General features: G+C 45.7%; 1 protein-coding gene across 3 annotated transcripts in view; it reads right to left on the bottom strand.

The window, feature by feature from the left end:
• MLXIP (MLX interacting protein) overlaps window positions 1–16820 on the bottom strand; it is a 138638-nt gene extending 121818 nt beyond the window's left edge. Inside the window, exon 1 of one of the 3 annotated variants that reach the window (XM_033953871.1) lies at window positions 16344–16820. In XM_033953871.1, coding sequence (XP_033809762.1) covers window positions 16344–16663 — 320 coding nt within the window. In that variant the 5' untranslated portion in view covers window positions 16664–16820. The remainder of the gene's footprint in view (window positions 1–16343) is intronic. The other 2 variants (XM_033953869.1, XM_033953870.1) reach the window with 2 other exon arrangements.
• Window positions 16821–17108: the final 288 nt, after the last annotated feature.

Here is a 17108-nt window from a genome sequence, read left to right on the forward strand (position 1 = left end):
TAGATATCCTGAAAACCTGACTGGTTGGGTGTGCCTCGGCCTGGTTTAAGAATCACTGTTGTGGGGGAGGAAGTGACGTCATCTTACTGAATGGCAGCTTGAAGCAGGAGCTCCGTCGGGCTTTTGTTTATTTTTGTGCTTGGCGCTTCCAAAGTGAGTTTTTTTTTGTCACTATTTTGGGCTGGCAGGGCTCCTTCTTATGGCGACTCGAAAACACTTCGAAAAATTAAAATTTTTTGGCGAACCGCCGGATAAATCGGGCCCGGAGGCGACGGGCGGCATGGGGGAGAAAAAAAAGATGGCAGCCGGACCGGCGATTCACTCCGAGTCGGAAGACGAGGGCATTCCGGAAGAATCACTGTTGTGGGTTCAAACCCCGCACTGCTCCTTGTGACCTTGGGCAAGTCACTTAATCCTCCATAGCCCCAGGTACGTTAGATAGATTGTGAGCCCACCGGGACAGATAGGGAAAATGCTTGAGTACCTGATTGTAAAAACCGCTTAGAAAACCTTGATAGGCGGTATATAAAATCCTAATAAACTTAAACTTAAAATTTGTTTGAGAAGTTTGATTATTCTTGTACCCCGACCCTGTATACATGTATGTTTCACTGATTGTACAGCCCTTCTTGGTTGGGAACCGCCTGGAACTCATGGTTGGGCGGTATACAAAAATAAAGATGATTATTATTATTAATTGACTGAAACGCAGGCAGTGTTATAGTTCCAGCACCGAAAGGTCAACGTTATCATCTGTTCTCTTGGCTCATGAACAGGGCAGCAGTTCAAAAGCGGGCGGTGGATTTTAGTTAAGGCCAGTGGTCTCCAACAACACGTGGCACCAGAGCCAAATGCAGCCCCCAAAGTCCTCCATCGTGGCCCTCAATCAGTTGGCTGAAATGCTCTTCAAAGCCTATAAATGCATTACTTTCAATCTTGCTCGCTTGATATAATAACTGCACACAATCTCTTAAGTATGTTACTCAGGAGTCTCAGTTATAGAATTTATTGCTGCTGACAATCCATAATCAAGTACGTTTTTAAAATATATCCTTGAAGTGTTGTAGAATCAATATCATGGCTGTGGAGTCGGAGTCGAGGAGTCGGAGGAAATTTCGGGTACCTGGAGTCGGAGTCAGAAGTACAAAAAACTGAGGAGTCGGAGTCGGAACATTTATCTACCGACTCCATTTTTGAACTTGGCATACCAATCACGAGCGATTCTTTCAGCTATAGCACCCACTATATACACAGCACAAACGTTGCGAGCAGCTTCTGCGGCCTTAGAACCTTGATTAAAAGCAAAAAGAAGGTGGTGTCGAAAATGCTCATTTCTCTCAACTTGACATTCCATTTTAATGATCTGAAAATTAACCAGTGCTGTGGAGTCAGAGTCGAGGAGTTGGAGGAAATTTCAGGTACCTGAAGTCGGAGTCAGAAGTACAAAAAAACTGAGGAGTCGGAACATTTATCTACCGACTCCACAGCCCTGAACAATATTAGAATTAAGTAATTTTTACTGTTTAATATCCAATCTGAACAAACAGGTCAAGGTAGTTTACATCCCCTCCCCCCCCCCCACACTTTTATGAAGCTGTGTTAGGCTTCTTTATCGCCGGCCATGGCAGTAAAAGCTCCGACGCTCACAGAATTCCTATGAGCGTCGGAGCTAATACTGCTGCGGCCGGCGGTAAAAAAAAAAAAGCCTAACGCGGCTCCATAAAGGGGGCCCAAAATGAGTATGTGTAAGCCTTAAATCTTTTGGTGACCCTCCAAGCTCTCTCATTCACGCTGCAGCCCTTTACATGAAAAAAGTGGGAGACCGGTGTAGTAAATCATTCCGATCACCCCGATTTTGTAATTCGAAGAACTTCTGGAGGGAAAGGAATGTTTATTACGCCGTCTGGTGAAGCCATGTGCTGGCGTTTCGGGAATCATGAACATTTCTGTGTTCATAAAAAGTGATAAAGCCGCCAACATTGATAAAAGTGCCTCTGTATGCAGACAAAGCATCTGTACATGTCTGCAGGCGGAGGAGCTGCCAGTGGTGTAGCCAGGGCGGTGGCACCCCCTCCCCCACCCCATGCCATGCACGCGCCTCCCTTCCCTTCCCCCGGATCTTTCCAGGTGAGAGCAACGGCACAAACCTGCTACCCGCACCGTGTCGGCTCTCCCTCCGGCGTCGCTTCCTAGGTGCGGGGCCCAGAAGTAACGTCAGAGAGAGGAGACACCGCCGCAGGCAGCAAGTTCATAAGGCTGTTCGCACAGGAAAAATTAAAGCAGTACGAGGGAAGGGGGTCGGGAAGGAGGTGGGCAGAGAGGAGGTGGCCGGGCCTACACCCTTTACAAAGACCACCCCCCCTCCCCCCCCCCGCCCAAGGCTATCAACGGAGCCCAACTTACTTGAATAACAGACTAAATCAATCCTCCTCAATCAGACACAGAAGAACCCATTCACTATTCTATTACCCACCATCCAAAAATGTCAAACGAAAAAAACCTTTATGACAACTTAATAGCCTCCAAAGCACTTAAGTTGGACAAACAACTCACCACTCTGTTATCTCCATCCACAGATTACAAAACCTTCAAGAAAGAAATTAAAACAATACTCTTCAAAAAACACAACAATCTTAACCCAACATCCAACACTCTATAAACCCTTAGTACTCTCTAATTTTTCTAGTTACCAAACATTATCTAAAACCCATAATTCTCCCTTAAAATTTTATCTCATCGTTTATTCTTATTACTTCAAAGTTGAAATGTAATTCTTGTTTTTAGTTTGGATGTAATCCGCCTTGGGAATGGCGGAATAGAAATCACTAATGTAATGGAATGTAAGAGGTGAATAGCAATTAGTGAACCACATTCTCGTGATCACTGCAGAGTAAATGAGGTGTTACGCAGCAGAAATTAGTTTGCAGCAGTCTAACTAAAAGTTACAGATTCCTTGACCGAATGACCGGTCAGGGAATCTGTTAAGAGTCTGATACTCCTCCCTCTGCCTGCAAGAACACATCTGGGCTTTCTCCACACTGCACAGTATTTGACTGGGGCTTCAGAAAGGCGAGCGCTAGCCCCAAGAAGACCATCTAGCATGCCGTTGGTCAATCTTTGTGGCTGTGATCCCACGATCTAAGCCAAACAAAACTGTGTGACCCCCCTCCGCCCCCGGAGATGCAGAATACTGATGCAACTATGGAGGGCCCTTCCAGGTCATGACCTCAAATATGAGTTCTGCGACTTCATTTGGGGGTCCCGACCCACAATTTGGGGAGCTCTGATCTACAAGATGATAAAAAAAAGGAGCAGAAAAATGGCTCTCTGTGCCCCAGAACATAATAGACTATGACAAACCATGGGGAGAAAGAACATGGACCCCATGCACCAACCAGCAAACCCACCTAAGCCCAGAATTTAGACTTAATAATAATAATAACTTTATTTTTCTATACCGCCATAGTCAAACTGACTTCTAGGCGGTTCACATAGAAAGAAGGCTGGACAATCAGCGAATTACAAATTGCAAGAAGAAGGAAGTTACATCATGAATTGGAGAAGCATGGGGAAAGAATACATGAGAAAAGAAAGATGTTACATAATACAATGGGGTTATAAGGGGAAAAAAAACAAAACAAAAAAAAACTGAGAGAGGTGATCTCATTAAGCAAGGAATTTGCCAAATAGAACGGTTTTAATTGATTTTCGGAATGTGTTGTAGGTCTGCCTGGCTTTATTTGCTGTCTGTTTGCTTGGAACATGAAGGTTCTGTCTAGGAAGGATTTGTATTTGCAGCCTGTGATCTTTGGGTATGCAAAGATGTTTTTGTTTCTGATTGTACGTGTGGGGTTGTGTAGAGTGAAGTGAGTTTGCAGGTAGGAAGGTGCTAGGCCCCAGACTTGCTTGAAGCAGATACAAGCAAATTTGAACAGTATTCGCGCCTCCACAGGTAGCCAGTGTAATTTCTTGTAACCCATCCCAGTGCAATCTGGAAGCCCTCACTGGGCTAGAATTTATTTATTCATTCAATTATCTATACCATTCTCCCAGGAGAGCTCAGAACGGTTTACATTAATTTATTCAGGTACGCATGCATTTTACCCTGTCTGGCCCAGTGGGCTCAAAATCTATCTAATGTACCTGGGGCAATGGGGGGGGGGATTAAGTGACTTGCCCAGGGTCACAAGGAGCAGCGTGGGTTTGAACCCACAATCTCAGGTAGCTGAGGCAGCATTAACCACTGCGCCACTCTAGAAATCATAATGTAGTAAAAGTGAGCCAAGTAAAGGATAATCAAGCCATTGTGACATCACTGATGAGGTTGGCTCTTAGAAGCACTGTTGGAATGAGGCATTATGATGTCACAATACCAGCTCTGGTTATGAGGCTGAAACTTTTCACATTATATATTTATTCAATTTTCTATACCGTTCTCTCTGGGGAGCTCAGAACGGTTTACATTAATTTATTCAGGTACGCAAGCATTTTATCCTGTCTGTCCCAGTGGGCTCAAAATCTACCTAATGTACCTGGCGCAATGGGGGGATTAAGTGACTTGCCCAGGGTCACAAGGAGCAGCGTGGGTTTGAACCCACAACCTCAGGGTGCTGAGGCTGTAGCTCTAACCACTGCGCCACACAAAGGGAAAAGCATGGGAGTGTTGCTAGCTGCGATGGCACCGCTGGCTGAAAAGTGACCACAGTGAGCCAAATCTCCAACATGCCACGTTTCCAGTTCCCAGAATTCACAAAGAAACGGGAATCATGTCAACCGGAATCTTGAAATTTTCATTTTTACAGTTGTGCCTCTTCCCTAACCTCATCAAAACATTGACGAGAGTCCCTGCTCAAAAGAGCTTACAATCTAGTCAGGACAGACAAACTGGACAAGGCGGTGCATCTATCCACAGTGATCAGGTGGAGGAATCATACACAGCTACATTATGATGTCATCAAGAATTCTGGGTATGACCCAGCTGCATTGTGATGTCACAGAGTATTTAGAGAGCTTGAGCTTCTACTACTACTACTACCACTCATTTCTATAGTGCTACTGTACATCAAAACACAGACAAGACAGTCCCTGCTCAAAAGAGCTTACAAACTGGACAAGAAGGTGCATCAATACACTGTGCTCAGGTGGGGGGAATTACAGAGGGAATCTAACCACCGACATGGAGTAACTGTTGGCACGCTAAGTCCATCTTGCACTCATGTTCTGTAATGGAATCTTGGTGTTTGTATACTGTTATACAATCAGTGCCAAGGGCATGGCAATGCAGCAGTTATGGCACCAACGTTATGGTTCTGTGTTCACCTTGGCATTTTTCAGGCCCATTTATAGAAAATACACATCCCTGTCTGCGAGCCAGAAATAGAACAATTGTCACTATTTAAACGTGTTTCAGGTCTACATGATATTTGTTCAAGCAGCTGAAACTCCAAGGGCACAGAAGGACAGAAAGTTTCAGTGCAAGAGGTGGTCAGTTGGATCTCTCCGATCAGAACATTCATCCTACGAACGGACGGATTATAAAGATTTTTTAAGATAAATAGAAGGCAGGCCTGAGGAGTGTCATGCGTCGTGCCCTCTTCTTTGCCAAGAAACTGATACTGTTATACTGGCTGGACTCGGTCCCTCCCAGTTTCAGAATGGTGAACGCCGATGCTGCATCAACTGAAGATGGAACGAACGGACGCGATTGATATGGATTCTGAAAAGGGCCTCCGGCTTCAGACTGTCTGGGAGCCTTTAATAATAATAATAACAGTTTATATACTGCAGTACCGTGAAGTTCTATGCGGTTTACAAAAGATTCAAAGAAGGATACAAATTGATTGAACTTAAAAGAGGTGAAAGATAGTGGTTAATAGGTCAAGAGAACCGTTATAGAGGAGAAGGAGATGTACGGGTCAGCTGTCTAGATACTTCAGGAACAGATGTGTTTTTAGACGCTTCCTGAATTCCTCATAAGTGGCGGGCGAAAGCAATTGTTCTAGATCTTTACCCCATAATGCTGCCTGATGTGAGAGAAGGTGATCATGGTGTTTTTTCAGTTTACATCCTCTAACTGGGGGGGGGGGACACGAAGTTCGAATGTGAGCTTCTCTTGTGTCTGTTGGCTGAGAAGGAGAAAAGGTCAGTTATGTATTTAGGGGCTAGTCCGTATAGTACTTTAAAGCATATGCTTGCAGTAATGTTCTGAATCTTTAACTGAGCGCTACGTTTTGTTCTCTGGAGTTATTGTCCTCTATGTCTCGCCTCCCCCCCCCCCTTTTTTTAACTTTTGGGAGGGGGGGGGTTGGGTGGGGTATTGGATTTTTAATAAGACAGTTTGTGATGCTTGTTTTGCTCTGTTTGATCAATAAAAGATATTTGAAATAAAATAAATAGAAATGACCTTCTGCTCCGAGAGCCTGATAAGAGGCTCACGTACGGTACAGTTTGCAAGCAAAGAAAACGAGGTCTCAGGCCCAGCGCAGTGTGGGTTAACATTTAAGAGCACCTTTTGAACAGAGCCTTCTTTGTATTTAAAAACGCACAGGCTAATATTTTCACTCGTGCTGCTGGTAATTCAATTGAAGAATGGAATAAAAAAAATAAACACTGGGACGTCACCTTAACTGCATTCTCAAGGAGCTATCAGTGCTGGGAGGAGGCGTGGCTAAAGCTCCTTCTACACTTCTCCCTCTGTATTCGCTGTGATAGGGGATTAACAGACCCGTGAATACAGAAAAACCAGGAATAACTTTTTCATGTGTTATTCGCGGTGTTCTATTAAAAACCATTGTGAATATGGTGAAACCGCGAATAACATGGTGGGAGACTGGCCTGTTCCTGAAGGAGAGGCAAAACACGGTAAAGAAAGTGCTGGGAATCAGCAATTTCTCTTGATGTAATTGGGGGGGGGGGGGGGGGGAGGAGCCAGCAAGCTAAAAACCGCAAATAATCGAAACTGCGAATGCTGAAACCGCGAATACGGAGGGAGAAGTGTACACTGTCACATGTTTTTTTTTAATGGGGGGGGTAGATACTCTGACTCCACATGTATGCAGCCGTGTCTTACTTGGTTGCCCCTGACTTGAGCTTTTGTTGTTCCTTTTCTCACATTCCTGGTGTGGGGGGAAAGGGGGGGTGAAGGGATGGATAGTTACTTAACCTGTTGGCCTTTATGACATTGTCTCTGCTTTTTGTTTTATTGTATATGGCAACTTTTCTTCTGTGTTGCACGGTTGTACTTGCTTATATTTTTTGAAAATTTAATTGATAAGATTGAGTTGGGGGGGGGGAAGGTGGGGTGCTGCTGCTCTGATCATCAGACTGATACATGTGTAGTTTGAATACAGTGTCAAGCAACCGCAGTGGGATGGGACAATGGTTCTGCCAAATGAAGAGAAGCCAAAAAGGGGATCAATAAAAAAAAATATATATATATCAATTAATCAATTTATTCTGTCCATCCTCAAAAACTGCTTTTGTGGGGGGGGGGTGTTTTGTTGTTTTTTTAAAGTGCACATTTGACCCCTGAGGCAGACGTACTGGACGCCGAAACACAGTGCCATGTTGGGTCGTTAACTTTGTGGATGGACAGAATAAATTTGGTGTTTTCACGGATCCTCTTTTTGGCTTCTCTGTAGGGGGTGGTCCTGCAGAATTTGCCTGTCCCTGACTAATGAAACTGCAACCCCCCCCTCCCCCTACTGGCAGGACTATAAGTGAAGGAGTCCCAGTCAGCTTAGAGGGAAAAGCATGAGTAAGGCATGAATGCGGCATGGAAACCTGAAAAGCCAACTCAGAAGGGAGCTTAGGCAAAAAGTGGGAATGTAAATAAGAATACAGTATCATGCATAGCCAGTTTCCAAGGGTTTTCTCGTTGCCTTCAACACTTACTCAGCAGGCACAATATGCAGTTGTCAGAAATACATCATGAGTGCGATTCTTTCCTGCCCCATACAGTCCTCGCTCTTGTCCATTTTCACACTCCATGCCATTCCAACTCGATCCTTTATCTCCTTGTACCTCTGCCCCTCTCTACATGTCCTTTTACCTCTTTTCCCACTCATGCCCCCTTTGTCTTTCTTCCTTCCCCATCTCTCAATCACTGGTCTTCCTACTTCGCTTTTCTTTTAAAATTATCCCCAACCCTCTTGGTCTCCTATAATTATTGGGTACAAAATAAGGGCTAGATTCTCTAAGCAAACCGATTGTGTACCGATCAGTTTGCGACCCGATTTTCCACAGGCCCGATTCACTAACGTCTGTCCCGATCATCCTCCAATCCAACCAGCTGCTAACTGCTTTCCAAGTGCATCTTGCTCTCTCGGCCTGGATTCTCCTGTCTGCTCTCCTGCCTTGACTCTCCTCAGGCCGCCCTGCTCTGCTCTCCTGCCCTCCCGACTCTCATGCCATTCGCCACACTACAAGCCCGTGGTTTAAACCCGCGGATTAAAACCACAGCTCACGAAGAAAAGCAAAACCAAAAAGTTTTTAAAAAAAAGGCTGCTGCTCTTTACGCATGCGTAGACCATCTACAGATGGTCTGCGCATGCTCAAGGATCGCTGTTCAGTGATCCGATTCAGTCGGTTGAGGGCGTGATTCCGATCGCCCTCATTTGCATGAGGGCAATTGGTGAATCAGTCCCCTAGACACAGATCGTATCCCTTAGTGAATCTAGGCCTAAGTACCTGTATATATGTAAAACCATTTTGAATGTGTAACCACAAAAAGACAGTATACAAGTCCTATTCCTTTTCCCCCTTCATTTCCATACCAGTACTCTTTTTTCCTTCCAGCCTCAATGGCAGCCCAATAACAGAGACTACTCATGCTACTCAGGAGCCGAGAGCGGGGCAGGTTTGTCTTCAGCTGGCAGGACACCGAGGCCCCTCCAGCCTCTCTCTACCACTTGCTCTGTGGCCAGCAGATGCTAGGAATGATTAAGAAAGGGGACCACAAACAGATCGGAGAAGGTTATCATGCTGCTGTACTGGGCCTTGGTACGCCCCCACCTGGAGTACTGCATCCACCACTGGTCGCCGTACATGAAGGACACGGTACTACTCAAAAGGGTCCAGAGAAGAGCAACTAAAATGGTTAAGGGGCTGGAGGAGTTGCCATACAATGAGAGATTAGAGAAACTGGGCCTCTTCTCCCTTGAAAACAGGAGACTGAGAGGGGACATGATAGAAACATTTAAGATACAGAAGGAAATAGACTTAGTTGATAAAGATAGGTTGTTCACCCTCTCCAATGTAGAGAGAACGAGAGGGCACTCTCTAAAGTTAAAAGGGGATCGATTCTGTACAAATGTAAGGAAGTTCTTCTTCACCCAGAGAGTGGTGGAACGCTCTTCCGGATTTATAGGGGAAAACACCCTCCAGGGATTCAAGACAAAGTTAGACAAGTTTCTGCTGAACCGAGCGTACGCAGGTAGTGCTGGTCTCAGTTAGGACACTGGTCTTTGACCTGGGGGCCTCCGCGGGAGTGGACTGCTGGGCGCGATGGACCACTGGTCTGACCCAGCAGCAGCAATTCTTATGTTCTTATGACGGGCATGCAAATCTGCCTCATGCATATTCACTAAGTATATCTTGAAAGCACGACTGACTGGTTTTCAAGATATACTTAATGAATATGCATGAGGCAGATTTGCACGCCTGTTACCTCTATTATAAGCAAATCTATCTCATGCATATTCATTAACTTAATTAAACAGCAACTCAAGTAAAACTAATTACATCCTCAATTCAAATATTTCATCATTTATTATATTATTCATTAAATTATTTTATTAAATGCTCATTTATATAACTCACATTAACTACACACAAATGCCACAAATACAGAACCTCCCAGTTCATTCACCCAATTAAAATGTCCCAATTAAATGAATTGGGGAGGTTCTGTGTTTGTGCCATTTGTGTATAGTTAATGCGAGTTATATAAATGAGCATTTAATAAAATAATTTAATGAATAATATAATAGATGATGAAATATTTGAATTGAGGATGTAATTAGCTTCTCTTGAGTTGCTGTTTAATTAAGTTAATGGGTGTAGCTATTGGTGTAGTTTATTTAATGCATATTCATTAGGGATATTCATTAGGGACTGGCTAGGGGTCCCCAGGAGAGGTTTAAGAGCCCCTGACTTAGGATATAGGTGGTATATAAATAAATAAATTGTAAGTATGAGGGAAAAAACCCTTTCTATTATCCGGTTCATAGACAACGGCGCGAAAGACAAAAGCGCGCGCCGACAATTGAGCGCAGCACGCGCTGCCGCACCGCTCTAAATTACAGTTTTTAGGGGCTCCGACGGGGGGTTTTGTTGGGGAACCCCCCCAGTTTACTTAATAGACATCGCGCCGGCGTTATGGGGGATTTGGGGGGTTGTAACCCTCCATATTTTACTGTAAACTGAACTTTTTCCCTAAAAACAGGGAAAAGTTAAGTTTTCAGTAAAATGTGGGGGGTTACAATCCCCCACAACCCCCACAACGCCCCCACAACGTGGCGCGATGTCTATTAAGTAAAGTGGGGGGGTACCCCCCACGCCCCCCCGTCGGAGCACTAAAAACAGTAATTTAGAGTGGCGCGGCGGCGCGCGCTGCGCTCAATTGTCTGGCTGCGCCTTTGTCCCGGCACGCTTTTGACCTGACACCTATTATCCCACACAAGGGTCATATTGCACACGTGATACTGACTGCCCCAGCTTTCTTCAGAATCTCAATCTCCACCCCTCTGTCCCACCAATCCTGTCTCCATTTTCAACTCCTGTCCCCCCCCCCCCCCCCCCCAGGATCTCAGTCCCTTGTTACTGGGCACTGTATTAACAGATAAATGCAAATCCGTTGTTTGCTCTTTCAATACATGACCCATAATGAGAAAAGAAATGGGAAGGTCTGTCCACTTTCTAGTCACCATATTCCCTATGAAAACATGAACCAACAGGTCTGCTGCTTCCCATTAAGAGAAAGTACATTATGTATCATACGCCCCAAAAATAAAAACCTGTCGAGTTTATTATGCAACACATCTTTAAACAGTAAAAAAAAAAAAACAAAAAACAAACAAGGCCCTACTGCATATCTAACCAAAACTGCAGTCTGTAATATTAATGACAAAATCATGAACTCCGAAAGACCACCACTAGATTTTGCATTTAATAGGAATCAAGGAAAGGGGAAGAGGGTGTGATTTCCAAACCGACAACATACAAATAAGCCTCTTGGCACTTTGGTACATGATCTGTCACCCTGCAGTAGAGCTGAGATGCCCAGCTAAACAGGTAATGAAAGGGGCTTCTTTGATTGCGTACAGAACTTAGGTCCGCTTTTACAAAGCTCAGTAGCAAATGCACCAAAGCCCACAGGCATTGAATGGGCTTTGGAGCGTTTATCGCAGCAGCCGCTGCAGGGTTTGAACTCGCAACCTCAGGGTGTGGAGGCTGTAGTTCTAACCATTACGCCACGCTCTCCTTCAAGACAGACTGGACAGCAGAACGCATTAACCACACACAGCCCTGCCGCACGTTAAAATATATAACATATAGAGAATGACCCGGGGACAAATTTTTCACCATCCCCGCGAGAACTCATTTTCCCATCCCGTCGAGTTCTTTTCCTGTCTCTGCTCCATTCCTGCAAGCTCTGTCCTCAATCCGCACAAGTCGTCTATACTCAAATATAAGTTGATCTGAATATAAGTCCCAAAAGGAGAAAAAATGGTTGACTCGAATATAAGTCAAGTGGCTTAATATTCAAGTGCCCTGCCAGGATCTGCACCCAGCAACCCCTCCCTATCTCGTCAGGCTCTGCACCCAGCCTCCTCCCTGTCAGGCACTGCACACATCCCCCTCCCTCCCAGGCTCTCCACCCTGTCCTCCCCCTCCCTGCCCATCGTACCTTCTCTGCTGCTAGAATCCCTGGTGGTCCAGGGGTGTAGTGAGCATGAGTGAGTTTTCTGTGCTCCTGCCCTGCTGCTAACTCGGTCGGTTGCTGCCCAAGTTCCGGCTTCAGAATTTGTGGGAGCCATTCAGAAAGCCGCTTAGCACTGAGCAGCAGCACCAAAGCACACTCCTACTCGGTACCGCTCAGCGGATGAAGCCAGAACTCGTGGCAGCGACTGACAAGGTTAGCAGCGTGGAAAGCTCGCTCCTGCCCGTTACACCTCTGGACCAACAAGGATTCCTGGACAGGGCATGGGGGGGGGGGGGGGGGGGGGAGAAGCCTGAAATAAGTCTGGAAGGGGATTGGGTGGGTGCTGGCCCAAATATAAACCGGGACCCCATTTTTGAGCCAATTTTTTGGTCCAAAAATCCCGGTTTATATTCGAGTATATACACCGTCTATTTAGAATAATCCAAAACTTTAAAAAAAATTCCTCTACTGGAAAAAAATGACAACTGAACCACATATGGTCGGTAAACCAACTTTATTCCAAAGATCATCTGAAACCTTTCTCAAAATTTATTGAAGTGTATCCGTCACTGAAACACAGTGAATTCCACTGGTTACTGTTAACTTCACTCACCTCATCTTTATCATTAATTCACTCCATTCCAGATGATGCTACATATATTAAGAAATGGTGTGACTTAGTCCTCATACAAGGTTAAAGCTGTTTCCAGTTTTTATAAACTCTTAAGGGGCTACCATTATGTATTTACTGAGGCAATCTGCTCTAAATGGTCCCAGCATCTTACTACTTCATTAAAAGACCTGGCATGGAATATCTTTTGGTCTAAAGTTAATAGACCGCTGCTCTCTGTTGGACTATGTCAACTCCTATACTTCATCATGTGGAAAGCCACCTGGACTCCACACAGAATGCGGAAAGCTATTGCAATTCATCATCTGGCACTCTATTACATATGTTATTTGATTGCTCTAATGCTTTTTGGAGAGCAATCTGGTCATCACTGGATGTTCCGCTGACATTAATTTTGACATAATAATTCTTTGATCGCTACATCCATGCTTTAACTATTTTATTTGTAAACCAAAACTAATTGACATCCTGCTTTCATAAACTCCATAATCATAGAGCTCGGCACGGTTTACAGGAACTTAATATAAAGAGGGAATACCATAGAAAGGGTTAGGGAAGAATATAGAGGGAAGACAGAATTACATTTTTCAGAATAGCCAAGTTTTCAGATGTTTTCGGAATAGTTGGAAGGAGCCCAGACTCCAAAGTGAGGTAGTAAGGTTATTCCAAAGCTCTGTGATTCTGAAGGAGAGAGAAGTCCCTAATTTTCCCGTATAGATGACGCCTTTTAACAAGGGGAAGGATAGTTTAAATTTTGGGGTGGATCTGGTGGTATCAGGACTCGAGGAATTCCAAGATAGTGGAATTAGGGGAGGAAGGATGCCGTGTAGGATCTTAAAAGTTAGGCAGGCGCATTTAAAGTGAATCCTGGAAATTACTGGGAGCCAGTGAAGTTTAGACTCGAAATCTGAAAAAACCTGGAAACCTGCTAAGTTCCTGGACTACACTTTTTGGTGGGCCTCCGTTTGCATATATAAGTACTTTGAGCTACATGCGACAGAAAAACATACTCCTCTCTCTTAACCTATTCAGAAAGCACTGTGGTCTCCCATTGACATATATTTACAAATAACTGGTCTTTGTTTTCATAGACAACGGCGCGAAAGACAAAAGCGTGCGCCGACAATTGAGTGCAGCACGCACCGCCGCTCTAAATTACAGTTTTTAGGGGCTCTGACGGGGGGTTTTGTTGGGGAAGCCCCCCAGTTTACTTAATAGACATCGCGCCGGCGTTATGGGGGGTTGTAACCCTCCACATTTTACTGTAAACTGAACTTTTTCCCTAAAAACAGGGAAAAAGTTAAGTTTTCAGTAAAATGTGGGGGGTTACAACCCCCCACAACGACCCCACAACATGGCGCGATGTCTATTAAGTAAAGTGGGGGGGTTCCCCCCCACGACCCCCGGTTGGAGCGCTAAAAACAGTAATTTAGAGCGCCGCGGCGGCGCGCGCTGCGCTCAATTGTCTGGGCGCGCCTTTGCCCCGGCGCGCTTTTGAGTTGACACCGGTCTTTGACCTGGGGGCCTCCGTGGGAGCGGACTGCTGGGCGCGATGGACCACTGGTCTGACCCAGCAGCCGCAATTCTTATGTTCTTCTGACGGGCATGCAAATCTGCCTCATGCATATTCACTAAGTATACCTTGAAAACCCAACTGACTGGTTTTCAAGATATACTTAATGAATATGCATGAGATAGATTTGCATATAATAGAGGTGACAGGCGTGCAAATCTGCCTCATGCATATTCATTAACTTAAACCTATAATATATCTGTTCTTAATGTTAAATAAGACTATTCATATGACCTGAAGAGAATTTCTATGTTTTGCCTTATCGAGATATTCTTGATTGATATTTTTCAGTGTTTTATGCCTTTGTAATATTTACAAACTTCAATAAAGAAATTTAACAAAAACCAACTCCTGATATAGGTTATCAAAATTTATCCTGGCATAAATGTTGGAAGCCAAGGAGTCTGGATCCATGAAATGGCCTCTAATCAAGGCCTGAAGCCCTGAACTTTCCTGAACAAGAAATACTGGAGATTTTAGCAAAAGGGGGTGGGGGAGGGGAAAGGTGCAAAAAGGCAGGAAGTGTCATGCGCACACCAGCTCCTACACTGTACAACCCTAAGGAAAAAGTAAGTATAACTACTTTTTTCCGACTAAGAAGTTGGGATTTGTGCTGGTTTATAACAAACTTTCCCTCAACCTTTGTGGTTTACATTTTTCTTACTGTTGCTAGACATTGATTTCGCAACACTCTTCTCAGCTAGAAACAGTGTTTCTAACGACGAGGAGCCAAGTGCAGACATTTACCCAATAACGTCCTAAAACAATGCAGCATGTTTCACTTTCTCCCAACGCTACCTTCCTACATCGGTGTACACAAGAGAGAAAAAAAAAACAAGGGCGAAAGAAACGCGCGCGGAACATGCAAAGGGTCACGTGAAACACAGGATTTCTGCAAACATCCAAGGAAAGTGACAAAGCAAAACAGAACCCCTCTGCTCTCTTCCCTGACACTCGCCATGTGCCTGCACAACACGAGCCAGGCTGGCGTGTCGCATTTATAGGGGCTTAGGAGAGAGCAGACAACCCCCGGCAGTATCATTGCGTGCGTGCTGCTCGCGGTCTCCAAAACCCAGTCAACAAAACACAGCTGTCAAGAGCCCTGGAGGACTCGATCGAGTTACCCAAGGGCCAGGGACGGTGAGAATAATACGCGTCAACGGCCAGGGATAGCATTCTGAAACCAGTCCAAGGCCACAGTATGCTCTACTCAGCCTGGAAGTAGGGAAAGGGGCAACGAAATAAAGAATGACACGGGAACAAATTTTTCCTCGTCCCCTCCCTGCTTCTTTTCCTGTCCCTGCCCCATTCCTGCTAGGTTCATCCTCCTCTGCACAAACATTCTAGAGCTCAGATTGTGATGTCATAATGCCTCATTCCGCCAATGCCTAAGCTCTGTCCTCATCTGCACAAGCCTCAAACCCTTTAAATTCAAAAGTAGCAACATTCTAGAGCTGATTGTGATGTCATAATGCCTCATTCCACCAATGCCTAAGCTCTGTCCTCATCTGCACAAGCCTCAAACCCTTCAACATCATAAGGAGCAACATTCTAGAGCTCAGATTGTGATGTCATAATGCCTCATTCCGCCAATGCCTAAGCTCTATCCTCATCTGCACAAGCCTCAAACCCTTTAACATCAAAAGTAGCAACATTCTAGAACTCAGATTGTGATGTCATAATGCCTCATTCCACCAATGCCTAAGCTCTGTCCTCACCTGCACAAGCCTCAAACATTTTAAAATCCTAAGTGTTCCAGAGCTTACGGGAATGGGGCAAGGACAGGGACAAAAATCGTGGTGACGGGACGGGGAAATTGAGTTCCTGCGGGAATGGGGAACAAATTGTCCCCATGTCATTCTCTAAAACTAAACCTAATACACCAAAATGTTTTTCTACAAAAAGATCAACTGGTAGACGAACAGCCCCCACAACGTAATCTACATTCCTGCCACAAGTTTCTAAGTTCAGATAGGCACTTAGAAATAATAAAATGAACCACTGGAAGATGGATGATTATTCCCGGAGATGTACATTTTTATCCTATACAAAGATTCTCTAAAATACGTCCACCAAAACAGAACTCGGTATTTCTTGCACACTTTCCCGACCCACTGCTGCAAAAACTAGTGGAGGTGAAGGCACGGGAATCACCTCGGGGGGGGGGGGGAGGGGTAGTCCTAAGTGTGGGGGGGGGGGGGGGCGGCTGCCTCTACCTGTAAGCCAGGGTCATGCACTCGAAGAGTTTGGTGAGAGACGCGTCTATGGAGAGGTGGCAGGCGCTGGCTTTGCCGAAGCTGTACGTCTGGCACGTCTGCTTGTTCACCGTGTCGAAGTCGTAGCCCTTCTTCGGGGGATGCTCGCTGTGCGGGGACGAAACCATGAAGTGTCCGCTGTGGATGATCTGCGGTTCGGGGCTGTCCGACTTCTTCGGCAGAAGGTTGGGCTCGTCCGTGTCCGAATCGTCGTCAGCCTCCTGCTTCACAATCACCTGCGCCCGGCAGCGGAAGGCCGGCGTCGCCCGAGCGGTCATCATCCTGCCGCCCCCACAGCCAGAGAAGCGACGATCGGCAGCGGCTGCACTAGACTGACCATAGCCAGGAACTCCCCTGCCCCAGCGGCCCTTCGCTGCCTCAGTCTCCGTGCAGCTGGAGCATTGTGACGTCACGCGGGCGGAGGGCCCAATCGGCGGGTCGCTGCGCCGCACGGGGGCGGGTACTCAGCTCCCTTACGGAGATTGGATGGAATCGTGGCAACGCCCACGGCCGGAATGCCGAAGGGAAGGGGGTGGGCGGAGACTAATGGAGGGGCTCGAGGCTAGCCGGGAAGCTCAAGTCCCGGGAGCCCCACGCCTGCCAGCCCCTTTGCGTGCTGCCCATATTTGGTCTGGGGGAGGGGGAGACTTGCAGGAAGTAGACTCGAGGTCTGATGCGGTTTGCGTAAAAGTGGAGTCTCTCGCCTGCAGATGGAGATCTGGTATT

Source organism: Geotrypetes seraphini, chromosome 8 (assembly GCF_902459505.1).
Source record: "Geotrypetes seraphini chromosome 8, aGeoSer1.1, whole genome shotgun sequence".
Lineage (NCBI taxonomy): Eukaryota > Metazoa > Chordata > Amphibia > Gymnophiona > Dermophiidae > Geotrypetes > Geotrypetes seraphini.